This window comes from Hippocampus zosterae, chromosome 10 (assembly GCF_025434085.1).
Source record: "Hippocampus zosterae strain Florida chromosome 10, ASM2543408v3, whole genome shotgun sequence".
Lineage (NCBI taxonomy): Eukaryota > Metazoa > Chordata > Actinopteri > Syngnathiformes > Syngnathidae > Hippocampus > Hippocampus zosterae.
Window position 1 is genome coordinate 4,010,018 of NC_067460.1, and position 19,398 is coordinate 4,029,415.

Here is a 19,398-nt window from a genome sequence, read left to right on the forward strand (position 1 = left end):
AGAGGGATCACACTCCTCAGCCTCCCTGGTAAGGTCTATTCAGGGGTGCTGGAGAGGAGGGTCCATCGGGAAGTCGAGCCTCAGATTGAGGAGGAGCAGTGTGGTTTTCGTCCCGGCCGTGGAACAGTGGACCAGCTCTACACCCTTGACAGGGTCCTTGAGGGTATGTGGGAATTCGCCCAACCAGTCTACATGTGTTTTGTGGACTTGGAGAAGCCGTTTGACCGTGTCCCTCGGGGAGTTCTGTGGGGGGTGCTTCGTGGGTATGGGGTACCGAACCCCCTGATACGGGCTGTTCGGTCACTGTACCACCGATGTCAGAGTTTGGTTTGCATTGCCGGCAGTAAGTCGGAATCGTTTCCAGTGAGGGTAGGACTCCGCCAAGGCTGCCCTTTGTCGCCGATTCTGTTCATAACCTTTATGGACAGAATTTCTAGGCGCAGCCGAAGCGTTGATGGGGTCCGTTTTGGGGGCCTCAGTATTGCATCCCTGCTTTTTGCAGATGATGTGGTGCTGTTGGCTCCTTCAAACGGGGCTCTCCAACTCTCACTGGAGCGTTTCACAGCCGAATGTGAAGCGGTTGGGATGAAAATCAGCACCTCCAAATCTGAAACCATGGTCCTCAGTCGGAAAAGGGTGGAGTGCCCCCTCCGGGTCGGGGAGGAGATCTTGCCCCAAGTGGAGGAGTTCAAGTATCTTGGGGTCTTGTTCACGAGTGGGGGTAGGAGGGAGCGGGAGATCGACAGGCGGATCGGTGCAGCGTCTGCTGTGACGCGGACGTTGTATCGGTCTGTCGTGGTGAAGAAGGAGCTGAGCCAAAGGGCGAAGCTCTCAATTTACCGGTCGATCTACGTCCCAACCCTCATCTATGGTCACGAGCTATGGGTCGTGACCGAAAGAACGAGATCCCGGATACAAGCGGCCGAAATGAGTTTTCTCCGCAGGGTGTCCGGGCTCTCCCTTAGAGATAAGGTGAGAAGCTCAGTCATCCGGGAGGGGCTCAGAGTCGAGCCGCTTCTCCTCCACATCGAGAGGAGCCAGATGAGGTGGCTTGGGCATCTGATTCAGATGCCTCCTGAGCGCCTCCCTGGTGAGGTGTTCCGGTCATGTCCCACCGGGAGGAGACCCCGAGGAAGACCCAGGACACGCTGGAGAGACTATGTCACCCAGCTTGCCTGGGAACGACTCGGGATCCCCCGGGGAGAGCTGGAAGAAGTAGCTAGGGAGAGGGAAGTCTGGGCTTCCCTGCTAAAGCTGTTGCCCCCGCGACCCGGCCCCGGATAAGCGGTAGATGATGGACGGCCCCGTAGTCCAGTGGTTAGCACGTCGCCTTCACAGTGCAGAGGTACCGGGTTCGATTCCAGCTCCGGCCTCCCTGTGTGGAGTTTGCATGTTCTCTCCGGGCCTGCGTGGGTTTTCTCCGGATGCTCCGGTTTCCTCCCACATTCCAAAAACATGCGTGACAGGCTGGTTGAACACTCTAAATTGTCCCTAGGTGTGAGTGTGAGTGTGAAAGGTTGTTCGTTTCTGTGTGCCCTGCGATAGGCTGGCAACCGATTCAGGGTGTCCCCTGCCTACTGCCCGAAGACAGCTGCGATAGGCTCCAGCACCCCCCGCGACCCTAATCAGGATCAAGCGGCTCAGAAGATGATGATGACTAACATTCTCCTTGTCCGAAATTCAACGAACACGCGGGGGAAAGAAGGCCACTTTCACCCCTAACAATTGCTTGTTCAATCAGTACTGCAGGAAATTTTGTCTGCTCAGTAGTCACAGTGTGACTGTCCTGATCATACATCATACAATTTTCAAAACTATACGAATGCCATGTAATTTTATTTACTTTTTTCTGTTTTTATGAAATGTAATTTTTTAATGAATTTGTTAAAAACATATTTTTATTTTTCACTAATGAAGAGTTCAGTGAAATTGCATATAAACTGGTTGGGTTCGGTACCTCAAGCAAGGTTAAGAACCACTGCTCTGGGTAATTTGCAATATCAGCCACAGCATCTGGGCTGGACAGTGCTTGATGGGTTTCCGATTAGTGCCCCTTTCGCCCACGCTGGATGTGATTTCATCTTGATAGATGATTATGCGCACCCTCAATGAGCATATATTTTGACCACAAATTCCTGGTGAATGGTCTGCATGTTCTCCTGAAGCGTGTGTGTGTGTGTGTGTGTGTGTGTGTGTGTGTGTGTGTGTATATATATATATATATATATATATATATATATATATATATATATATATATATAGCAGGATATATATATATATATATATATATATATATATATAGAGAGAGAGAGAGAGAGAGAGAGAGAGAGAGAGAGAGAGAGAGAGAGAGAGAGAGAGAGAGAGAGAGAGAGAGAGAGAGAGAGAGAGAGATTATAAAAGCAGTTTTGTGCTTGCCCCCCCGGTCCCGTTCCTCCCATCTCGTACTTGCGTCCATACATTTTCACAGCTGGTACAGAACCACGGATGAAGACAGATTAGCAAGTCTATTATTTTGAAGACTCAGCATGGATGTAGTATTTTATTATTCAAGTCAGCTCGATCCTGTTCTCCAACGCCTCCTATCAATTCCTCTGAAGAAGACTTCCGGTGGTGTTTTAATGGCGGTGGCATGGTGAATTGTACAGAAATAGACAAATACTCGCCCCTTTGGTCCGCTCCCATCGATTCAGGACAGATTTCCATGCATTTTTTAGCTTGACTGACCCATCCCCATACGTGGACTTAGCAACACAAACGCTGCGGTGTCTTTCCGCCCGGCCATGGCGGCTCACAAACCAGTGGAATGGGTCCAGGCCGTGATTACTAGATTTGATGAGCAGGTAAGATGGATTTCTATGATGGAATAAGCCAGGGTGCATCATTAGGCTTGTCAATTGCGCAATCGTACTAACGTTGAGGAAATGAGTCCCCGGTTTAGCGTAAAGAAGTGTCTGACGGGAGGAATGCGTACTGTATTGCTTGTCCCGACTGCAAAACAGTGAGGCATTTGTAGCTAGCGTCATTCTCACCATCTATCGTCACGTTTGTCAGTTCTTCTCGTTTCTCCACAGACTTCGTCAGTCATCGGCAACAAACAAACTAAACTCCACGCGCTAGGTTTACACGGTAGCGATCTACATTAATCTAAAGACAAGTAACCCATGTTTCACGTAGCTTGGTCAGCAAATGTTAGCAGGCCTACCTCTATGTTGTAAACAAATAAGATGTGACAGGACTGGCACTGACACCTATTTCACACGAGCAGAAGACTGCCGAAGATTAAATGGAGCAATCTTAAATTTGCTGACCCCACACTTAAATGTTTGTCGTTCCTTATTAAATGCCGACGTTTTCCAGTTTGTGTACAGTGTAAAGATGTATCATTTGACTTGAAACTTGTGGGACGATAACAGGATATTTTTCTCAGCAAAGTATAAATGCACCTTGCAAAGTAACTCATTGAATAGGAAGTAGTTGGCTGTGTGGGTGGAAGATACTAGTTTGAATTACCCATGAAGAGATAATATAAATGGATATCTGACGAGTAGTTTGTGTGATTGCCTGCCATTAAAACTTAAATCAACTGTGTCTAGATTTAAGGGGTCTTGGCGCCACACTTTAGCTGCCAATGATTACGGATTGTAGTTGGGTTTAGACTGGATTACTGCTTTTAGGATAATATGGCTTTGGAGTTACTTCAATTTCTTGGTCATTGCTACCATAATTATTCAGCAAATCCCTTCGTGCAGTTTTCTTGTGTTTTTGGAATCATTCCGTCCCCATGCTTTGCCAGGATATTTGTTTCATTAAGCCTCGTATCAAGTGAAATGGTATCGCACTGTTTTGGTCGGGGAAGTTGGATCCATAATTTCCCGTCTGACTCGGCTTGCAAAGTGCAAGATGCAGCTTATCCTTGTGTGAATAACTGAGACCTGAAAGTTGAATACAATTGGTTACAGGTACCGGGCAGCTCAAGTAAATGAAAGGTTTGTGTTATTTTTTTGAATGAATGAAAAAATAAAAGTCCAGTTCCGGCACACGTTTGCTTTGTCCAAAATCAGATGGGATATGCTCCAAGCAATGAGGATGAGCAGGATAGAAAATGATGGATGTTCCTCGGTCAAACTGTAGTTTGACAACAATTACTACGGTGATGACTTTCCATTTGACGATGTGTAGTGGAGATTTAGGGTTTTATTGAAGCAAAAAGGGAAATTTGCTGCTGGCGGGTTGACTTGGATCACAGTTCTTAATTCATTCAATCCTAGTCATTTTTTCAAAAGAAATACCCCTTCAGTGCCAGCCATTTCACATGATTTTGACCGATCCATCAAGGCCCACATTATAGTGGGTGCTATTGCAAGACAAACGTGCGTCTTACCAAAAGAAAGATTAGACTCCAGATCGAAAGTAAATGTAAAATATTTTTCAGTTTTTGGATTGAAGTCAGAATTATGTGCCAGCCAGTCAGGTTCATCTACACCACACTCATCGAGGGCCCAAAAAAAATTATCTCATTATTTATTTTGCATTTATGTTGTGGTTGTATAAGTTAGCCTGATGTTAAAATGAGAGGCGGGTGGATCTTAACAACGTCCTCACATCAAGCTTTTTGACTACATAGGTTAGATGTGTACTGTTGAGCAATCATACAACATAAATATCTAATTTATAAACGCATTCAAAGGAGGACAATGTGTGGCATTAAAGAAGTGGATTTCACATATACTGCTAAACCTGGCATCCAGTTTTAAAAGTGTGCCTTGAAAGTGACTTTTTAATCCTGGTCTGACATCGTCCTCAATAGTAAATCAAGCAGAGCTTAACCAATCAGAAGTTACACGTAACTAAACCAAAGAGAGGACAAAGAAACTCACTTACCACCCGCAGCAGAGATGGCGTTCCAGAGGTGAATCTACAATCTGATTGGTTAAAAGAAGTACCAGCGATTTCAAGTGTGTTTGTGTGTCAGTTTGTGTTTCTGTGTGTTTCTGTGTGGTGTGTGCGTGTCAAGTTAACTTTGTCAAATGTGCTACATGTGCAACATACAGCACCAATGAAATGACATTCCTGAGGAGAGAGAGGAGGACACTGAATCTCCACGGATGAAATGAGGGCACTTGTATCGCAGGGAGGGACAACACGTGCTGATCTGTATTTGCATCGGCTCATCGCCATTTAGCCCCGTGCCCCCAAAAATCCTGACCACTGAGAGGGTCGACAAGAGGCTGTTCAGGATTGTTTTTTAAAAACATTTATTGGTGTATGATTTTCATAAAATATTTTCAGTACATTTAACTGATCATTACTTTAGTACCGTATTTTCACGACTATTCGACGCATCGTACTAATGGCCGCAGTCTCATTAATGGGTGACATTTCTGTATTTTACACATACACAGGACGCATCGTACTAATGGCCGCAGTTTTACAGTGGTAAAACATACGCCAGCTTAAACATACGGCATGCACGAGCGCACTCTAACACGTTAGCTTGAAGCATACGGTAGCATGCCAAGACATACAGATAAGATAAAAACACGTTTTTAAAAAGGCAACAAAAGCAGAACTGAGTTCGGGTGTATTTTATTTAGCCATCGTACAATGTTCTCACGTTTATCGATCAATCATCACCCAGAAATCCATCAAAGTCCTCATCCTCTGTATCAGAAGCAGAGGACTGCACATCTCAGTTGTCATTGAATGCATCACATGCTAGTGTGAGTTGCTACGCATTGCCGAGCGGAAAGAAGGAGTAGCAACAGCAAAGTCAACATTTCTCTCGTGTGAAGCTTTCCCACATTTGAAAGTAAAGAACAGAGCGAAACATGGTGGCAGCGCGTGTGTGTGTAGAAGGAATTGAACAATTGTGCAAGTACCGTAATCCATCAAAAACGCCGCGTTCCCTCTCGTTGTTGCGTATTGTGGCGTAACTCGCCAAGTGCTGCCTCTCACTCTTTGTGAAGTTGTGTTTGCCACCGATCATCCATTGTTCCCATGCCGTTTGCAACTTTACTTTGAACGCCCGGTTGATGCCAATGTCCAGCGGTTGGAGTTCTTTAGTCAACCCTCCGGGAATAACGGCAAGCTCAGAGTCCATTTGCTTGACTTGTTTTTTTCACCGCTGCTGTGAGATGGGCACGCATGCCAAAAGCATAACCGGTGGCTTTAAGTTTGAACTGAGCTTCGTAGGCGTGTCTTTTTGTCGAATTTATTTTCAGGGGTTCTTAGAAACCAAAACCGGAGTTGTTTTGCAACAATGCACATTGCCACACTCTATACAAGTGTTGGTACTGGCTTGAGGCGTCCACTTACACGCCCACCCTTCACCATTGGCGGACTAGCTTGCCTGTCCTCTCTCTCCCTCTCTCTCCCTCTCCATATATGTATATATACACGCCCACCCTTCCCTGATTGGCCGACTTCCCGCCTTTTCTCTATATAAACAGCGTGTCGGCTGTCAGTCAGATTTTGGAACTCAGCGCATATAAAGGACGCTCCGCACCATAAGGCGTCCTGTCCATTTTGGAGAAAATTTAAGACTTTTAATGGCGCCTTATAGTCGTGAAAATACGGTACATTTTTTCTACATTCAAGCACAGTGTTAAGGAAAAACGTTTATTCATGTCAAGTCAGCTTTTATTGCCAAATATTCTGTAAATTACTTTCCTCTCTCAACCACAGTGCAAACATGTCTCAGTGGCTTACAAATAATGAAATTCGTCCATCCATCCATTCATCCATCCATTTTCTGATCCAGTAATCCTCACCAGGGTTGAGGGGCATGCTGTAGCCTACACCCTGAACTGGTTGCCAGTGTAAGGAGCGACGGCCCGGCGAAGTGAAGTGAAGTACTCGAAGAGCGGTGGTACACTGTTTTTATTCAGCACACGTACGATCATTTATATACCAGCAAAGCGGACCTTAGTGTAAACAAACGTCCAGCCCACCCGGGGGCTGTGATTGGTTGGTAGCGAGCGGCAGCAGGGGCCGCCGATTGGCTGATCAGTCTCGCGGCGCGAAATTCAAATGTCAGAGTTCTCAGAGGGCATTTGTGGTTGCTACAAATACTCCCCTGTTAGAAAGTCCTTGGCAGGCTGAGTCCGAATTAGGATAGTGATGAAAGTTCATGGTTGGGCGTGCAGGCGGTCGGGCGGGCGGACGGCGCGTCCGGCTCGAGTGATGGTCAGCGGCGCGGGTTCGTCGTCGTCGTGGTAGGCCGGTTTCAGGCGGTCGATTGAGACCCAATCCTGTCGACCATGGATGTTGAGGCGGTAGGCCTTGTCGTTACGTTGCTCCACGGCGTACGGGCCGCGGTATGGTCGAGTTAGAGGCGGGCGGTGGGCGTCGTTCCTTACGAAAACGTGAGTACAGGTTAACAGCGACTTCGGTACTCGTCTGCTGCGCTGGTCTTGGTAGGTCTGGAGTACGGGTCGGTACTTTCCGACGGTGCGTCGGAGATCGGCGAGATAGGCCGTGGAGTCGGCGGCGTCTTGGCTGGACGGGAAGAACTCCCCGGGAACGGCGATGGTTTCACCGAATACCATCTCGGCTGAGGAGACACCGAGACCTTCTTTCGGAGTCGTCCGCATTCCGAGAAGTACCCAGGGCAATTGGGCACTCCAGTCTGGTCCGGTGCAGCGGGCCATGAGCGCTGCCTTCAACGTGCGGTGAGTGCGCTCGGCCATTCCGTTGGCGGCGGGGTTGAAAGCAGTCGTATGATGCACAGTCGTTCCCATGAGCTGACCAAGGGCGGTCCAGAGCTGTGACGTGAATGAAGAACCTCGGTCGGAGGTGATATCGTCAGGGACTCCGAATCTGCTGACCCAGCCTTGGAGAAGGGCGGCGGCGCAGTCTTGTGCAGTGGCTCCTTTCATTGGGATCGCCTCAGGCCATCGAGTCGACCGCTCGGTGGACGTGAAGAGATACTGGTAGCCGTCTGAAGGTGGCAGCGGTCCAACTATGTCGACGTGAAGATGGCCGAAGCGACGTCGGGGTTGTGGAAACTGGCCGATACCGGATTCTGTATGTTGGCCGATCTTACTGGCTTGGCATTGGAGGCAGTTGCGAGCCCAGGCTCGTACGTCTTTGTTGATTCCATGCCATACAAACTTCTCGGTCATCAGTTTGGCGGTTGATCTTCCAGACGGGTGTGATAAACCATGGATAATATCGAACATTTGACGTCGGAGCGTTTTCGGGATGAGTGGCCGAGGACGTTGCCTGCTCACATCGCAGAGTAAGGTGCGTCCGTCGTCGCCAAACGGTACGTCTTCCCATCTCAGGCCTGTGACGGACTGACGATAGTCAGCGGTGCCCTTCTGATCAGCCACTTGGGCGTCGGCGATGGCTCCGTAGTCGACGCCAAGATGGACGGCGTTGATTTCCACTCGTGACAGGGCGTCGGCTACTGGATTCTTTTCACCAGGGACGTACTCTATCTCGCATCCGAATTCTGCGATGGCGGAGAGATGACGCTGCTGACGGACGGACCACGGGTCCCCAGCTTTGGTGAAGGCGTGTACGAGGGGGCGGTGGTCGGTACGGATCTTGAACGGCGTTCCTTCCAGCAGGTGGCGGAAATGTCGCACAGCCAGGTATACGGCGAGAAGTTCGCGGTCGAACGTACTGTATCGGGTTTCAGGTTGCCGTAACTTCTGACTGAAGAATCCCAGAGGTTGCGGGATACCGTTGATGACCTGCTCCACCACACCTCCTACAGCAACGTTACTTGCGTCGGTCGTCAGTTGAAGCGGAGCCGCCGGCTTCGGGAATGTCAATGTCGCGGCCTTGGCGAGGGCGGCTTTCGTAGCTTCGAACGATTTGCTCTGGGCGGGGGTCCATTCCAGGTGTTTCGGGTTGCCGCTGAGCGCATCGTATAGCGGGACCATGACGTGGGCGAGGCGAGGCAGGAAACGATGGTAATAGTTCACCATCCCAGTGAACTCTTGGAGAGTCTTGATCGTTTTTGGCGTAGGGAACTTGTGGATGGCGTTGACTTTAGCGGGCAGGCGGCGGACTCCGGAAACGTCGATCTCGGAACTCTACTTTCGACGCGCCGAAAACGCACTTGTCTCGTCGTGCTACCAAGCCGTTGTCGCGGAGCAGTTGGAGGACGTTTCGGACGTGGTCGTGATGTTCTGCCTTCGTCTTCGAATGGATGAGGATGTCGTCGACGTAACATACACAGTACGACAGTTCGCCGAGGATGCTGTCCATGAGGCGTTGAAAGGTGGCGCCGGAGTTGCGAAGACCGAACGTTGAGTAGTAGAAGACGTAGGAGCCGAACGGCGTGATGATCGCTGTTTTGGGGACGTCGGGCTCGTGGACGGGAACTTGAAAATAACCTTTCAAGAGGTCCAGTTTCGTGAAGTATCTGGCGCCGTCCAACTCGTTGGTGATGTCCGCGATGTTGGGTAGGGGATAGTGATCCGGTTCCGTCTTCACATTCAGCAGGCGGTAGTCTCCACACGGCCGCCATGAACCGTCAGTCTTTTTTACCATGTGCAGCGGTGATGCCCATGGACTGGATGCTTTCTTGCAGAGTGCCATCCTTTCCATTTCGGCGAAAGCTTGTTTAGCGGCCTTGAGTTTGTCGGGCGAGAGGCGTCGGAACTTGGAATAGATGGGTGGTCCTTTTGTCTCGATATGGTGGAAGATTCCGTGTTTCGCTGCTTTCCCCGGCGTCTGGTGAAGTTCGGGTTTGAAGACGTCGGCGTACTCGGTTAGTAGGTGCTCGTATGGGTCGTTGGTTGTGAATGCACAGGCGTTGACGTTTTCTTGGACCCGGGCGACGAGGTCGGTGGACTGGAACGATTGGAGATTCAGCATTCTTCGGTTGCCGACATCGACCAGTAGGTTATGGTGCCCGAGGAAATCGGCTCCGAGCAGTGGTGTCCTCACGTCAGCGATAATGAAGTCCCAGGCGTATCGGCGGTTGGCGATCTTGATGTGGATGCGGCGGCATCCATACGTGGCGATGGGCGTACCATTGGCGGCCACGAGTTTGACTTGGCATGGCTGGTTGTGACGTCGCTTTTGGTCTGTGGCGGGGTAGATGGAGCGGCATGCTCCGGTGTCGACCAGGAATTCGCGATTGGAGATGGCATCGGTGATGTAGAACCCCTGGTTCGGGTTGGCGATCGTGCAAACGTAACTGTGATGAGGGCGCCACGCCGCCGGCGTTACTGTCGGCGGGTGGCCGTGGCGTTTTTTGAGAACTTGCAGTTCGGGAGGCAGTTTCTCGCGTCTCTGCCGAACTTGCTATGGTAGCTGCAAATACCAGACGGTAGCATGTAGCCGCGGGACCACTGGTTCTGGGGCGGAGCTTGACGGCGATCATGCGGTGGGCCTGGACGGTGGCGTACGGCATTGATGTCTGCGTCCACATTGGGCGGGGCTAGTGCGCTGCAGGCGGCGGCAACCGGCGTCGATTTCTCGGCGGCTCTGGTCGCGGTAATCAGGTCATCGGCTTTGGCGACTAGTGCGGACATTGACAGTGTATTGGCGTCGTGGAGGGCGGCGCGAACTGAGGACGGGATGGACTGTAGCCATAGTTCGCGCATGAGGTCGACTCTGCGAGGCTGGCCAGTAGACGGATCGGCGCCGGGTAGTCGGGCGAGTGACTGCATCTCGTTCCACAAACTGAGAGCTGTGCGGTCGCCTAGATCCTGACTGGGCATGGCGAGCAGTCGTTTGGCGCGGGCGCTGACGGTAAGAGTATACTCTTTCAGCAGGTGATCTTTCAACGAGTCGTATGTGATTTCGTCGTCTTGTTGGTCCAACCATGCCGAAACGTGCTGGAAAACGCCGTCGGGGACGGCTTCTAAGACGTAGTCCGCTTTTGTTCTCGGATCTGTGACTTTCCGGAGGCGGAATTGTACTTCGGCCCGGCGAAACCAGGAAACGGGTTCCTGAGTGCTGAAAGGCGGCAGTTTCATCGAGACGGCGTGGATTGCGAGGTTGTTGTCGGACGGCGTCTGCGGGGGTGGAGTTGTCGACATCTTGAGTCTCGAAGGTTGCGTGTTGAGAACGGCGAAGGGTCACCAGTTGTAAGGAGCGACGGCCCGGCGAAGTGAAGTGAAGTACTCGAAGAGCGGTGGTACACTGTTTTTATTCAGCACACGTACGATCATTTATATACCAGCAAAGCGGACGTTAGTGTAAACAAACGTCCAGCCCACCCGGGGGCTGTGATTGGTTGGTAGCGAGCGGCAGCGGGGGCCGCCGATTGGCTGATCAGTCTCGCGGCGCGAAATTCAAATGTCAGAGTTCTCAGAGGGCATTTGTGGTTGCTACACCAGCCAATCAATCGCAGGGCACACAGACAAACGGTGATCTGCGCTCACACTCACACGTAGGGACAATTTAGACTACTGTTCCATTAACCTGCCACGCATGTTTTGGGAATGTGCGAGGAAACCGGAGTACCCAGAGAAAACCCACACAGGCACGGGGAGAACATGCAAACTCCATACAGGCCAGACCCGGAATGAACCCTGCACCTCTGCAATGCGTGATCGACGTGCTAACCACTGGCCCAGCGGGACACCCACAATAACTAAGTTTTTAAAATTATTTAAAAAAAAAACCTCTGTCTCATTTTAATAACACTTGGGCTCACGATGTATCAATTATGATATTGACCTATGGTGGTTTAAAAAAAAAGTGTGTGTGTGTGTCTGCGCGCGCGCGTGTGTGTGTGTGTGTGTGTATGTATATATATATACTGTATAGATATAGAAAGTACTGATAGAGATATACTGTATAGAAATAGAAAACCCCTCCGTGAGTCGTCACCTTACCGTGATGGAGGGGTTTGTGTGTCCCAATGATCCTAGAAGCTAAGTTGTCTGGGGCTTTATGCCCCTGGCAGGGTCACCCATGGCAAACAGGTTCTAGGTGAGGGGCCAGACAAAGCACGGCTCAAAGACCCCAATGATGATTACGATAAATGGATCTCGGTTTCCCTTGCCCGGACGCGGGTCACCGGGGCCCCCCTCTGGAGCCAGGCCTGGAGGTGGGGCTCGTTGGCAAGCGCCTGGTGGCCGGGCCTACACCCATGGGACCCGGCCGGGCACAGCCCGAAGAGGCAACGTGGGTCCCCCTTCCCATGGGCTCACCACCCATGAGAGGGGCCAAAGGGGTCGGGTGCAATGTGAGCTGGGCGGCAGCCAAAGGCGGGGACCCTGGCGGTCCGATCCTCGGCTGCAGAAGCTAGCTCTTGGGACATGGAATGTCACCTCTCTGGCAGGGAAGGAGCCCGAGCTGGTGTGTGAGGCAGAGAATTTCCGACTGGATATAGTCGGACTTGCCTCCACACACAGCCTGGGTTCTGGTACCAGTTCTCTCGAGAGGGGTTGGACTCTCTTCCACTCTGGAGTTGTTCACGGTGAGAGGCGCAGAGCAGGTGTGGGCATACTCATTGCCCCCCGGCTCAGTGCCTGTACATTGGGGTTCACACCGGTAGACGAGAGGGTTGCCTCCCTCCGCCTTCGGGTGGGTGGACGGGTCCTGACTGTTGTTTGTGCATATGCACCAAACAGCAGCTCAGCATACCCACCCTTTTTGGAGTCCCTGGAGGGTGTGCTGGAGAGTACTCCTGCTGGGGACTCCCTTGTTCTGCTGGGGGACTTCAATGCTCATGTGGGCAATGACAGTGAGACCTGGAGGGGCGTGATTGGGAGGAACGGCCCCCCCGATCAGAACCCGAGTGGTGTTTTGTTATTGGACTTCTGTGCTCGTCACGGATTGTCCATAACGAACACCTTGTTCAAAAATAAGAGTGTCCATATGTGCACTTAGCACGAGGACACCCTAGGCCGCAGTTAGATGATCGACTTTGTAGTTGTATCATCGGATTAGCGGCCGCATGTTCTGGACACTCGGGTGAAGAGAGGGGCGGAGCTGTCAACTGATCACCACCTGGTGGTGAGTAGGCTCCGATGGTGGGGGAAGATGCCGGTCCATCCTGGCAGACCCAAACGTATTGTGAGGGTTTGTTGGGAGCGTCTGGCGGAATCCCCTGTCAGAAGGAGTTTCAACTCCCACCTCCGACAGAGCTTTTCCCATGTTCTGGGGGAGGCGGGGGACATTGAGCCCGAGTGGACCATGTTCCGTGCCTCTATTGTTGAGGCGGCCAATCTGAGTTGTGGCCGTAAGGTGGTTGGTGCCTGTCGTGGCGGCAACCCCCGTACTCGCTGGTGGACACCAGCAGTAAGGGATGCCGTCAAGCTGAAGAAGGAGTCCTATCGAGCCTTTATGGACCCCAGAGGCAGCTGACGGGTATCGATTGGCCAAGCGGGCCGCGGCTTCGGTGGTCGCCGAGGCAAAAACCCGAGTGTGGGAAGAGTTCGGTGAGGCCATGGAAGCCGACTTCCGGACGGCTTCGAGGAAATTCTGGTCCACCATCCGACGTCTCAGGAGGGGGAAGCATTGCACCACTAACACTGTGTACAGTGGGGATGGGGCGCTGCTGACTTCGACTTGGGACGTTGTGAACCGGTGGGCAGAGTACTTCGAAGACCTCCTCAACTCCACCAACACGCCTTCCTTAGAGGAAGCAGAGCCTGGGGACTCTGAGGTGGGCTCTCCTATCTCTGTGGCTGAAGTCACCGATGTGGTTAAAAAGCTCCTCGGTGGCAAGGCCCCAGGGGTGGATGAGATCCGCCCGGAGTTCCTCAAGGCTCTGGATGTTGTGGGGCTGTCCTGGTTGACACGCCTCTGCAACATCGCGTGGTCAACAGGGAGAGTGCCTCTGGATTGGCAGACCGGGGTGGTAGTCCCTCTTTTTAAAAAGGGGGACCGGAGGGTGTGTTCCAACTACAGAGGGATCACACTCCTCAGCCTCCCTGGTAAGGTCTATTCAGGGGTGCTGGAGAGGAGGGTCCGTCAGGAAGTCGAGCCTCAGATTGAGGAGGAGCAGTGTGGTTTTCGTCCCGGCCGTGGAACAGTGGACCAGCTCTACACCCTTAGCAGGGTCCTTGAGGGTATGTGGGAATTCGCCCAACCAGTCTACATGTGTTTTGTGGACTTGGAGAAGGCGTTTGACCGTGTCCCTCGGGGAGTTCTGTGGGGGGTGCTTCGTGGCTATGGGGTACCGAACCCCCTGATACGGGCTGTTCGGTCACTATACCACTGATGTCAGAGTTTGGTTCGCATTGCCGGCAGTAAGTCGGAATCGTTTCCAGTGGAGGTAGGACTCCGCCAAGGCTGCCCTTTGTCGCCGATTCTGTTCATAACCTTTATGGACAGAATTTCTAGGCGCAGCCGAAGCGTTGAGGGGGTCCGTTTTGGGGGCCTCAGTATTGCATCCCTGCTTTTTGCAGATGATGTGGTGCTGTTGGCTCCTTCAAACGGGGCTCTCCAACTCTCACTGGAGCGTTTCGCAGCCGAGTGTGAAGCGGTTGGGATGAAATTCAGCACCTCCAAATCTGAAACCATGGTCCTCAGTCGGAAAAGGGTGGAGTGCCCCCTCCGGGTCGGGGAGGAGATCTTGCCCCAAGTGGAGGAGTTCAAGTATCTTGGGGTCTTGTTCGCGAGTGGGGGTAGGAGGGAGCAGGAGATCGACAGGCGGATCGGTGCAGCGTCTGCTGTGATGCGGACGTTTTATCGGTCTGTCGTGGTGAAAAAGGAGCTGAGCCAAAAGGCGAAGCTCTCAATTTACCGGTCGATCTACGTCCCAACCCTCACCTATGGTCACGAGCTATGGGTCGTGACCGAAAGAACGAGATCCCGGATACAAGCGGCTGAAATTTCTCCGCAGGGTGTCCGGGCTCTCCCTTAGAGATAAGGTGAGAAGCTCAGTCATCCGGGAGGGGCTCAGAGTCGAGCCGCTTCTCCTCCACATCGAGAGGAGCCAGATGAGGTGGCTTGGGCATCTGATTCGGATGCCTCCTGAGCGCCTCCCCGGTGAGGTGTTCCGTTCATGTCCCACCGGGAGGAGACCCCGAGGAAGACCCAGGACACGCTGGAGAGACCATGTCACCCAGCTTGCCTGGGAACGACTCGGGATCCCCCGGGGAGAGCTGGAAGAAGTAGCTAGGAAGAGGGAAGTCTGGGCTTCCCTGCTAAAGCTGTTGCCCCCGCGACCCGGCCCCGGATAAGCGGTAGATGATGGATGGATGGATGGAGATATAGAAAACGCAACTGTCATAATTAAATCAATTCAACTCATAATTAATTGTGATTACTCATAAATTTTTTATCGTTTCTGAATTTCCTATTATATTTTTTTGTCCTATTTTTTCCCCCGTTTTAATGCGCTCGTCAACATGGAATCATGAATCAGTTTTCTATGTGCAAAATGCAAATACTTACTGAAACAACATTTTCGATTTTCAATTTTACATGAACATTTTTCACTTGGAACAGCTATTCACAGATAATCTCTCACACAAAATTACTGTCCATCAACAACAGTAAAAAAAATATGTTGTCACACAACAGCTGCTTTAACAGCTTTTTTAATGAAATCAAAACAGAGCAATATAACTTTATAAAGTGCACATCTAAGGTAAACTAGTACTCAGCCTATAGTGGATTTAAACCATGGTTGCATACTTCGTTTGCTTTGAACACAGCAGTCAGGCAATGTTGATTTTGTTGGTCTTTCTCGCGCAAAAGTCTCTCTACGGTTCTGTGTATACCACTGAACTCTCGATGTGCCTCAGCGCACCGTCACTGTCAGACGAACACAGAGAAGCTCCACCCCCTTTATTTATATGTACACGGAACACGGTAACCTTCTACACAAAATGGTTCCAAACAAGTAACAATCGCGTCAGTGGCATGCATCGAACTCAACAGAATGCCTGATCTTTATTCACCAGAGGCTCATCAACCTAGTCTTTTATTTCTCTCCCGAAACAATGTCTTCTCCCGCTTGGTGTACCTTACCTTCTCCGCTACGTACATTCTCTGTACACATTTGTAATGGAGGCTCTCGCTGGCAATCCATAGTGGAGTCGTTAAATGCAATACAAATGATTTCAGCTTGAGTTGAGCTGTGGACAATGTTGACAGGCTTGCATGCAGTAGCCATACATTTCGTGATGGTTTCAGCAGATTTGTTCTTTGTCGTGTCATCCATTTTCTTTGCTTTGACATGATCCATAGCTGTCTATCTTAGACGAGGGGGCGTAGTACCTACGTCAGCTGTGTGGTTGGCCATTTAGTGGTATTTCAGACTCGACGTGCTATGATGATAGCTCAATTTACGACTGCAAAACATACAGGTAACTTTGGTCTTGTCTGACAACTTTTTAAAAGTAAACTTTCCATTCATAAACTCTTTAAGTGTCACTTTTCGGTGTCTCGCGCTGCCGTGGCTGGCAAAACAAACGTGTGGACCTGTGCAGCACGCTTGTTGTTTTGTTTATGGTTTAATTAATTAATTTATTTTAGAGCAACATAGCATCCGCTGTGACGTGTGCTGCGTTAATCTCGCGAGAAAAAAAATAATCCCGTTAAAATTCATTTTAATTAATGCCAATAAAAATGCACTAAACTTACAGCTCGTGTGTGTGTGTGTGTGTGTGTGTGTGTGTGTGTGTGTGTGTGTGTGTGTGTGTGTGTGTGTGTGTGTGTGTGTGTGTGTGTGTGTGTGTGTGTGTGTGTGTGTGTGTGTGTGTGTGCGTGTGCGTGTGCGCGTGCGCGTGCGCGTGCGCGTGCGCGTGCGCGTGTGCGTGTGCGTGTGCGTGTGCGTGTGCGTGTGCGTGTGCGTGTGCGTGTGCGCGTGCGCGTGCGCGTGCGCGTGCGCGTGGTGTGCGTGCGTGTGGTGTGCGTGCGTGTGTATATATACTGTATATATTTTTAATTTATTTTATTTGGCCGCCTCACAGATCCCCACGTTGGCTACCCCTCTGGGCTGCTCAGTACAACAGGCATAATTAGTGGTCAGAACTTTCTAAGAGAGATTTCCCATTTCATGACATCTTGACATCTTTAAATCCACGCTGCAGGTGAAATGTGGAAATATAAAATCTGGTGGCAAATTGTTCATCGAAAATGCTGGTTTGAAAAAGTGACTTTGACAGACTGTGAATTGAAGTTGATGCCATCTTCTTGTCTTCACTGTTTTTTTCTTCCCTCCAGCTTCCAATCAAAGTTGGACACCAGAACACTCACACGAAAATCAGCACAGAGCACAACAAGGAATGCTTGATCAACATTTCAAAGTACAAGTTTTCACTCGTCATTAGTGGCCTCACGACTATCCTCAAAAATGTCAACAACATGGTAAGTTGTTGTCCTTTACTGAAAGACAGGGGTCCATACAAACTTTTTAGTCTCCAGCCCAGATTATACATTTTTTGGATTCATATTTCTTGTTTTCGCCTCACCGGGGTCCTACATTAAGCCTTTTTGGGTGGTGCCCTCGTCTGGCCAACATGAGCCAAGTGTTTTATTTTATTTATTTATTTTTTTGGACTGATACAATACGGTTTTAGGCCGAGCGATTCAAAACAAAGCGATATATCGCTTTATTGGACTGATACAATTCGATGTGATAAAGACGATTTTCATGCAATATTTGATCCTGTAACAAGGGCTTTTGGTAAATAAAGCTTTGCTAATTCAAGATAAATCCAAATGAAGACGATAGAAAGCCATTTTATTGGATTTTATATTAAAACCAATCCCAGTATTGGCCTGTTGTGACATTGCTGTCACAACAGGCTAGTTCTCTAAATTATTCTAGCATAAACAAAGTGAAACTGAATCAGCGAGTTCATTTTTTATTCACAAATTTGTTATTATCAGAATAATATGGTTCTTTTTAGGCATCAAAACAATTTAAACAAAACCCTTTTGATGAAGTGCTGAATATATCTGAACAATACTTTTTATACACTCTTTTTGTGGCGACCAAATGGTATACTAAAAAACAACAACTGTATTTTCACATTAAATATAGCTGCTACAGCAGCAGCTATATTCTGTTATATATTCTGTTTAAATCACAACTGTGTGAAATAGTAAACAATTTTTCCAAAGGCTTGCATATTCATTCATTTTCCAAACCGCTTGATCCTCACTAGGGTCGCGGGGGGTGCTGGAGCCTTTCCCAGCTGTCTTCGGGCAGTAGGCGGGGGACACCCTGAATCGGCTTGCATATTCTTTTAAAATTTATCAGCTGGTCTTCACAGTCTAGCAGCAAGACACTTCTTCTGCGTGCTCCGCAGCCACTAATTCTTTGACCATGAGGAGATTTGCGGTCAAGATTTTGAATACCGTATTTTCACGACTATTCGACGCATCGTACTAATGGCCGCAGTCTCATTAATGCGTGACATTTCTGTATTTTACACATACACAGGACGCATCGTACGAATGGCCGCAGTTTTACAGTGGTAAAACATACGCCAGCTTAAACATACGGCATGCATGCGCGCACTCTAACACGTTAGCTTGAAGCATACGGTAGCATGCCAAGACATACAGATCAGATAAAAACACGTTTTTAAAAAGGCAACGAAAGCAGAACTGAGTTCGGGTGTATTTTATTTAGCCATCGTACAATGTTCTCACGTTTTTCGATCAATCATCACCCAGAAATCCATCAAAGTTCTCATCCTCTGTATCAGAAGCAGAGGACTGCACATCTCAGTTGTCATTGAATGCATCACATGCTAGTGTGAGTTGCTACGCATTGCCGAGCGGAAAGAAGGAGTAGCAACAGCAAAGTCAACATTTCTCTCGTGTGAAGCTTTCCCACATTTGAAAGTAAAGAACAGATCGAAACTTGGTGGCAGCGCGTGTGTGTGTAGAAAGAATTGAACAATTGTGCAAGTACCGTAATCCATCAAAAACGCCGCGTTCCCTCTCGTTGTTGCGTATTGTGGCGTAACTCGCCAAGCGCTGCCTCTCACTCTTTGTAAAGTTGTGTTTGCCACCGATCATCCATTGTTCCCATGCCGTTTGCAACTTTACTTTGAACGCCCGGTTGATGCCAATGTCCAGCGGTTGGAGTTCTTTAGTCAAGCCTCCGGGAATAACGGCAAGCTCAGAGTTCATTTGCTTGACTTGTTTTTTCACCGCTGCTGTGAGATGGGCATGCATGCCAAAAGCATAACCGGTGGCTTTAAGTTTGAACTGAGCTTCGTAGGCGTGTCTTTTTGTCGAATTTATTTTCAGGGGTTCTTAGAAACCAAAACCGGAGTTGTTTTGCAACAATGCACATTGCCACACTCTATACAAGTGTTGGTACTGGCTTGAGGCGTCCACTTACACGCCCACCCTTCACCATTGGCGGACTAGCTTGCCTGTCCTCTCTCTCTCCCTCTCTCTCTCTCTCTCTCTCCCTCTCCATATATGTATATATACACGCCCACCCTCCCCTGATTGGCCGACTTCTCTCCCGCATGCCTGGCCACAGTCACTTCCGCCTTTTCTCTA

At 49.8% G+C, this 19,398-nt stretch overlaps 1 protein-coding gene across 5 annotated transcripts in view; it reads left to right on the forward strand.

Annotated features, from left to right (window-relative positions):
• Positions 1-2,562: 2,562 nt before the first annotated feature.
• Positions 2,563-19,398, forward strand: part of nf1a (neurofibromin 1a) — a 102,765-nt gene continuing 85,929 nt past the window's right edge. For all 5 annotated transcript variants that reach the window (XM_052078760.1, XM_052078763.1, XM_052078764.1 and 2 more), the window contains exons 1-2: positions 2,563-2,840; positions 17,095-17,238. In XM_052078760.1, coding sequence (XP_051934720.1) covers positions 2,781-2,840; positions 17,095-17,238 — 204 coding nt within the window. In that variant the 5' untranslated portion in view covers positions 2,563-2,780. The remainder of the gene's footprint in view (positions 2,841-17,094; positions 17,239-19,398) is intronic.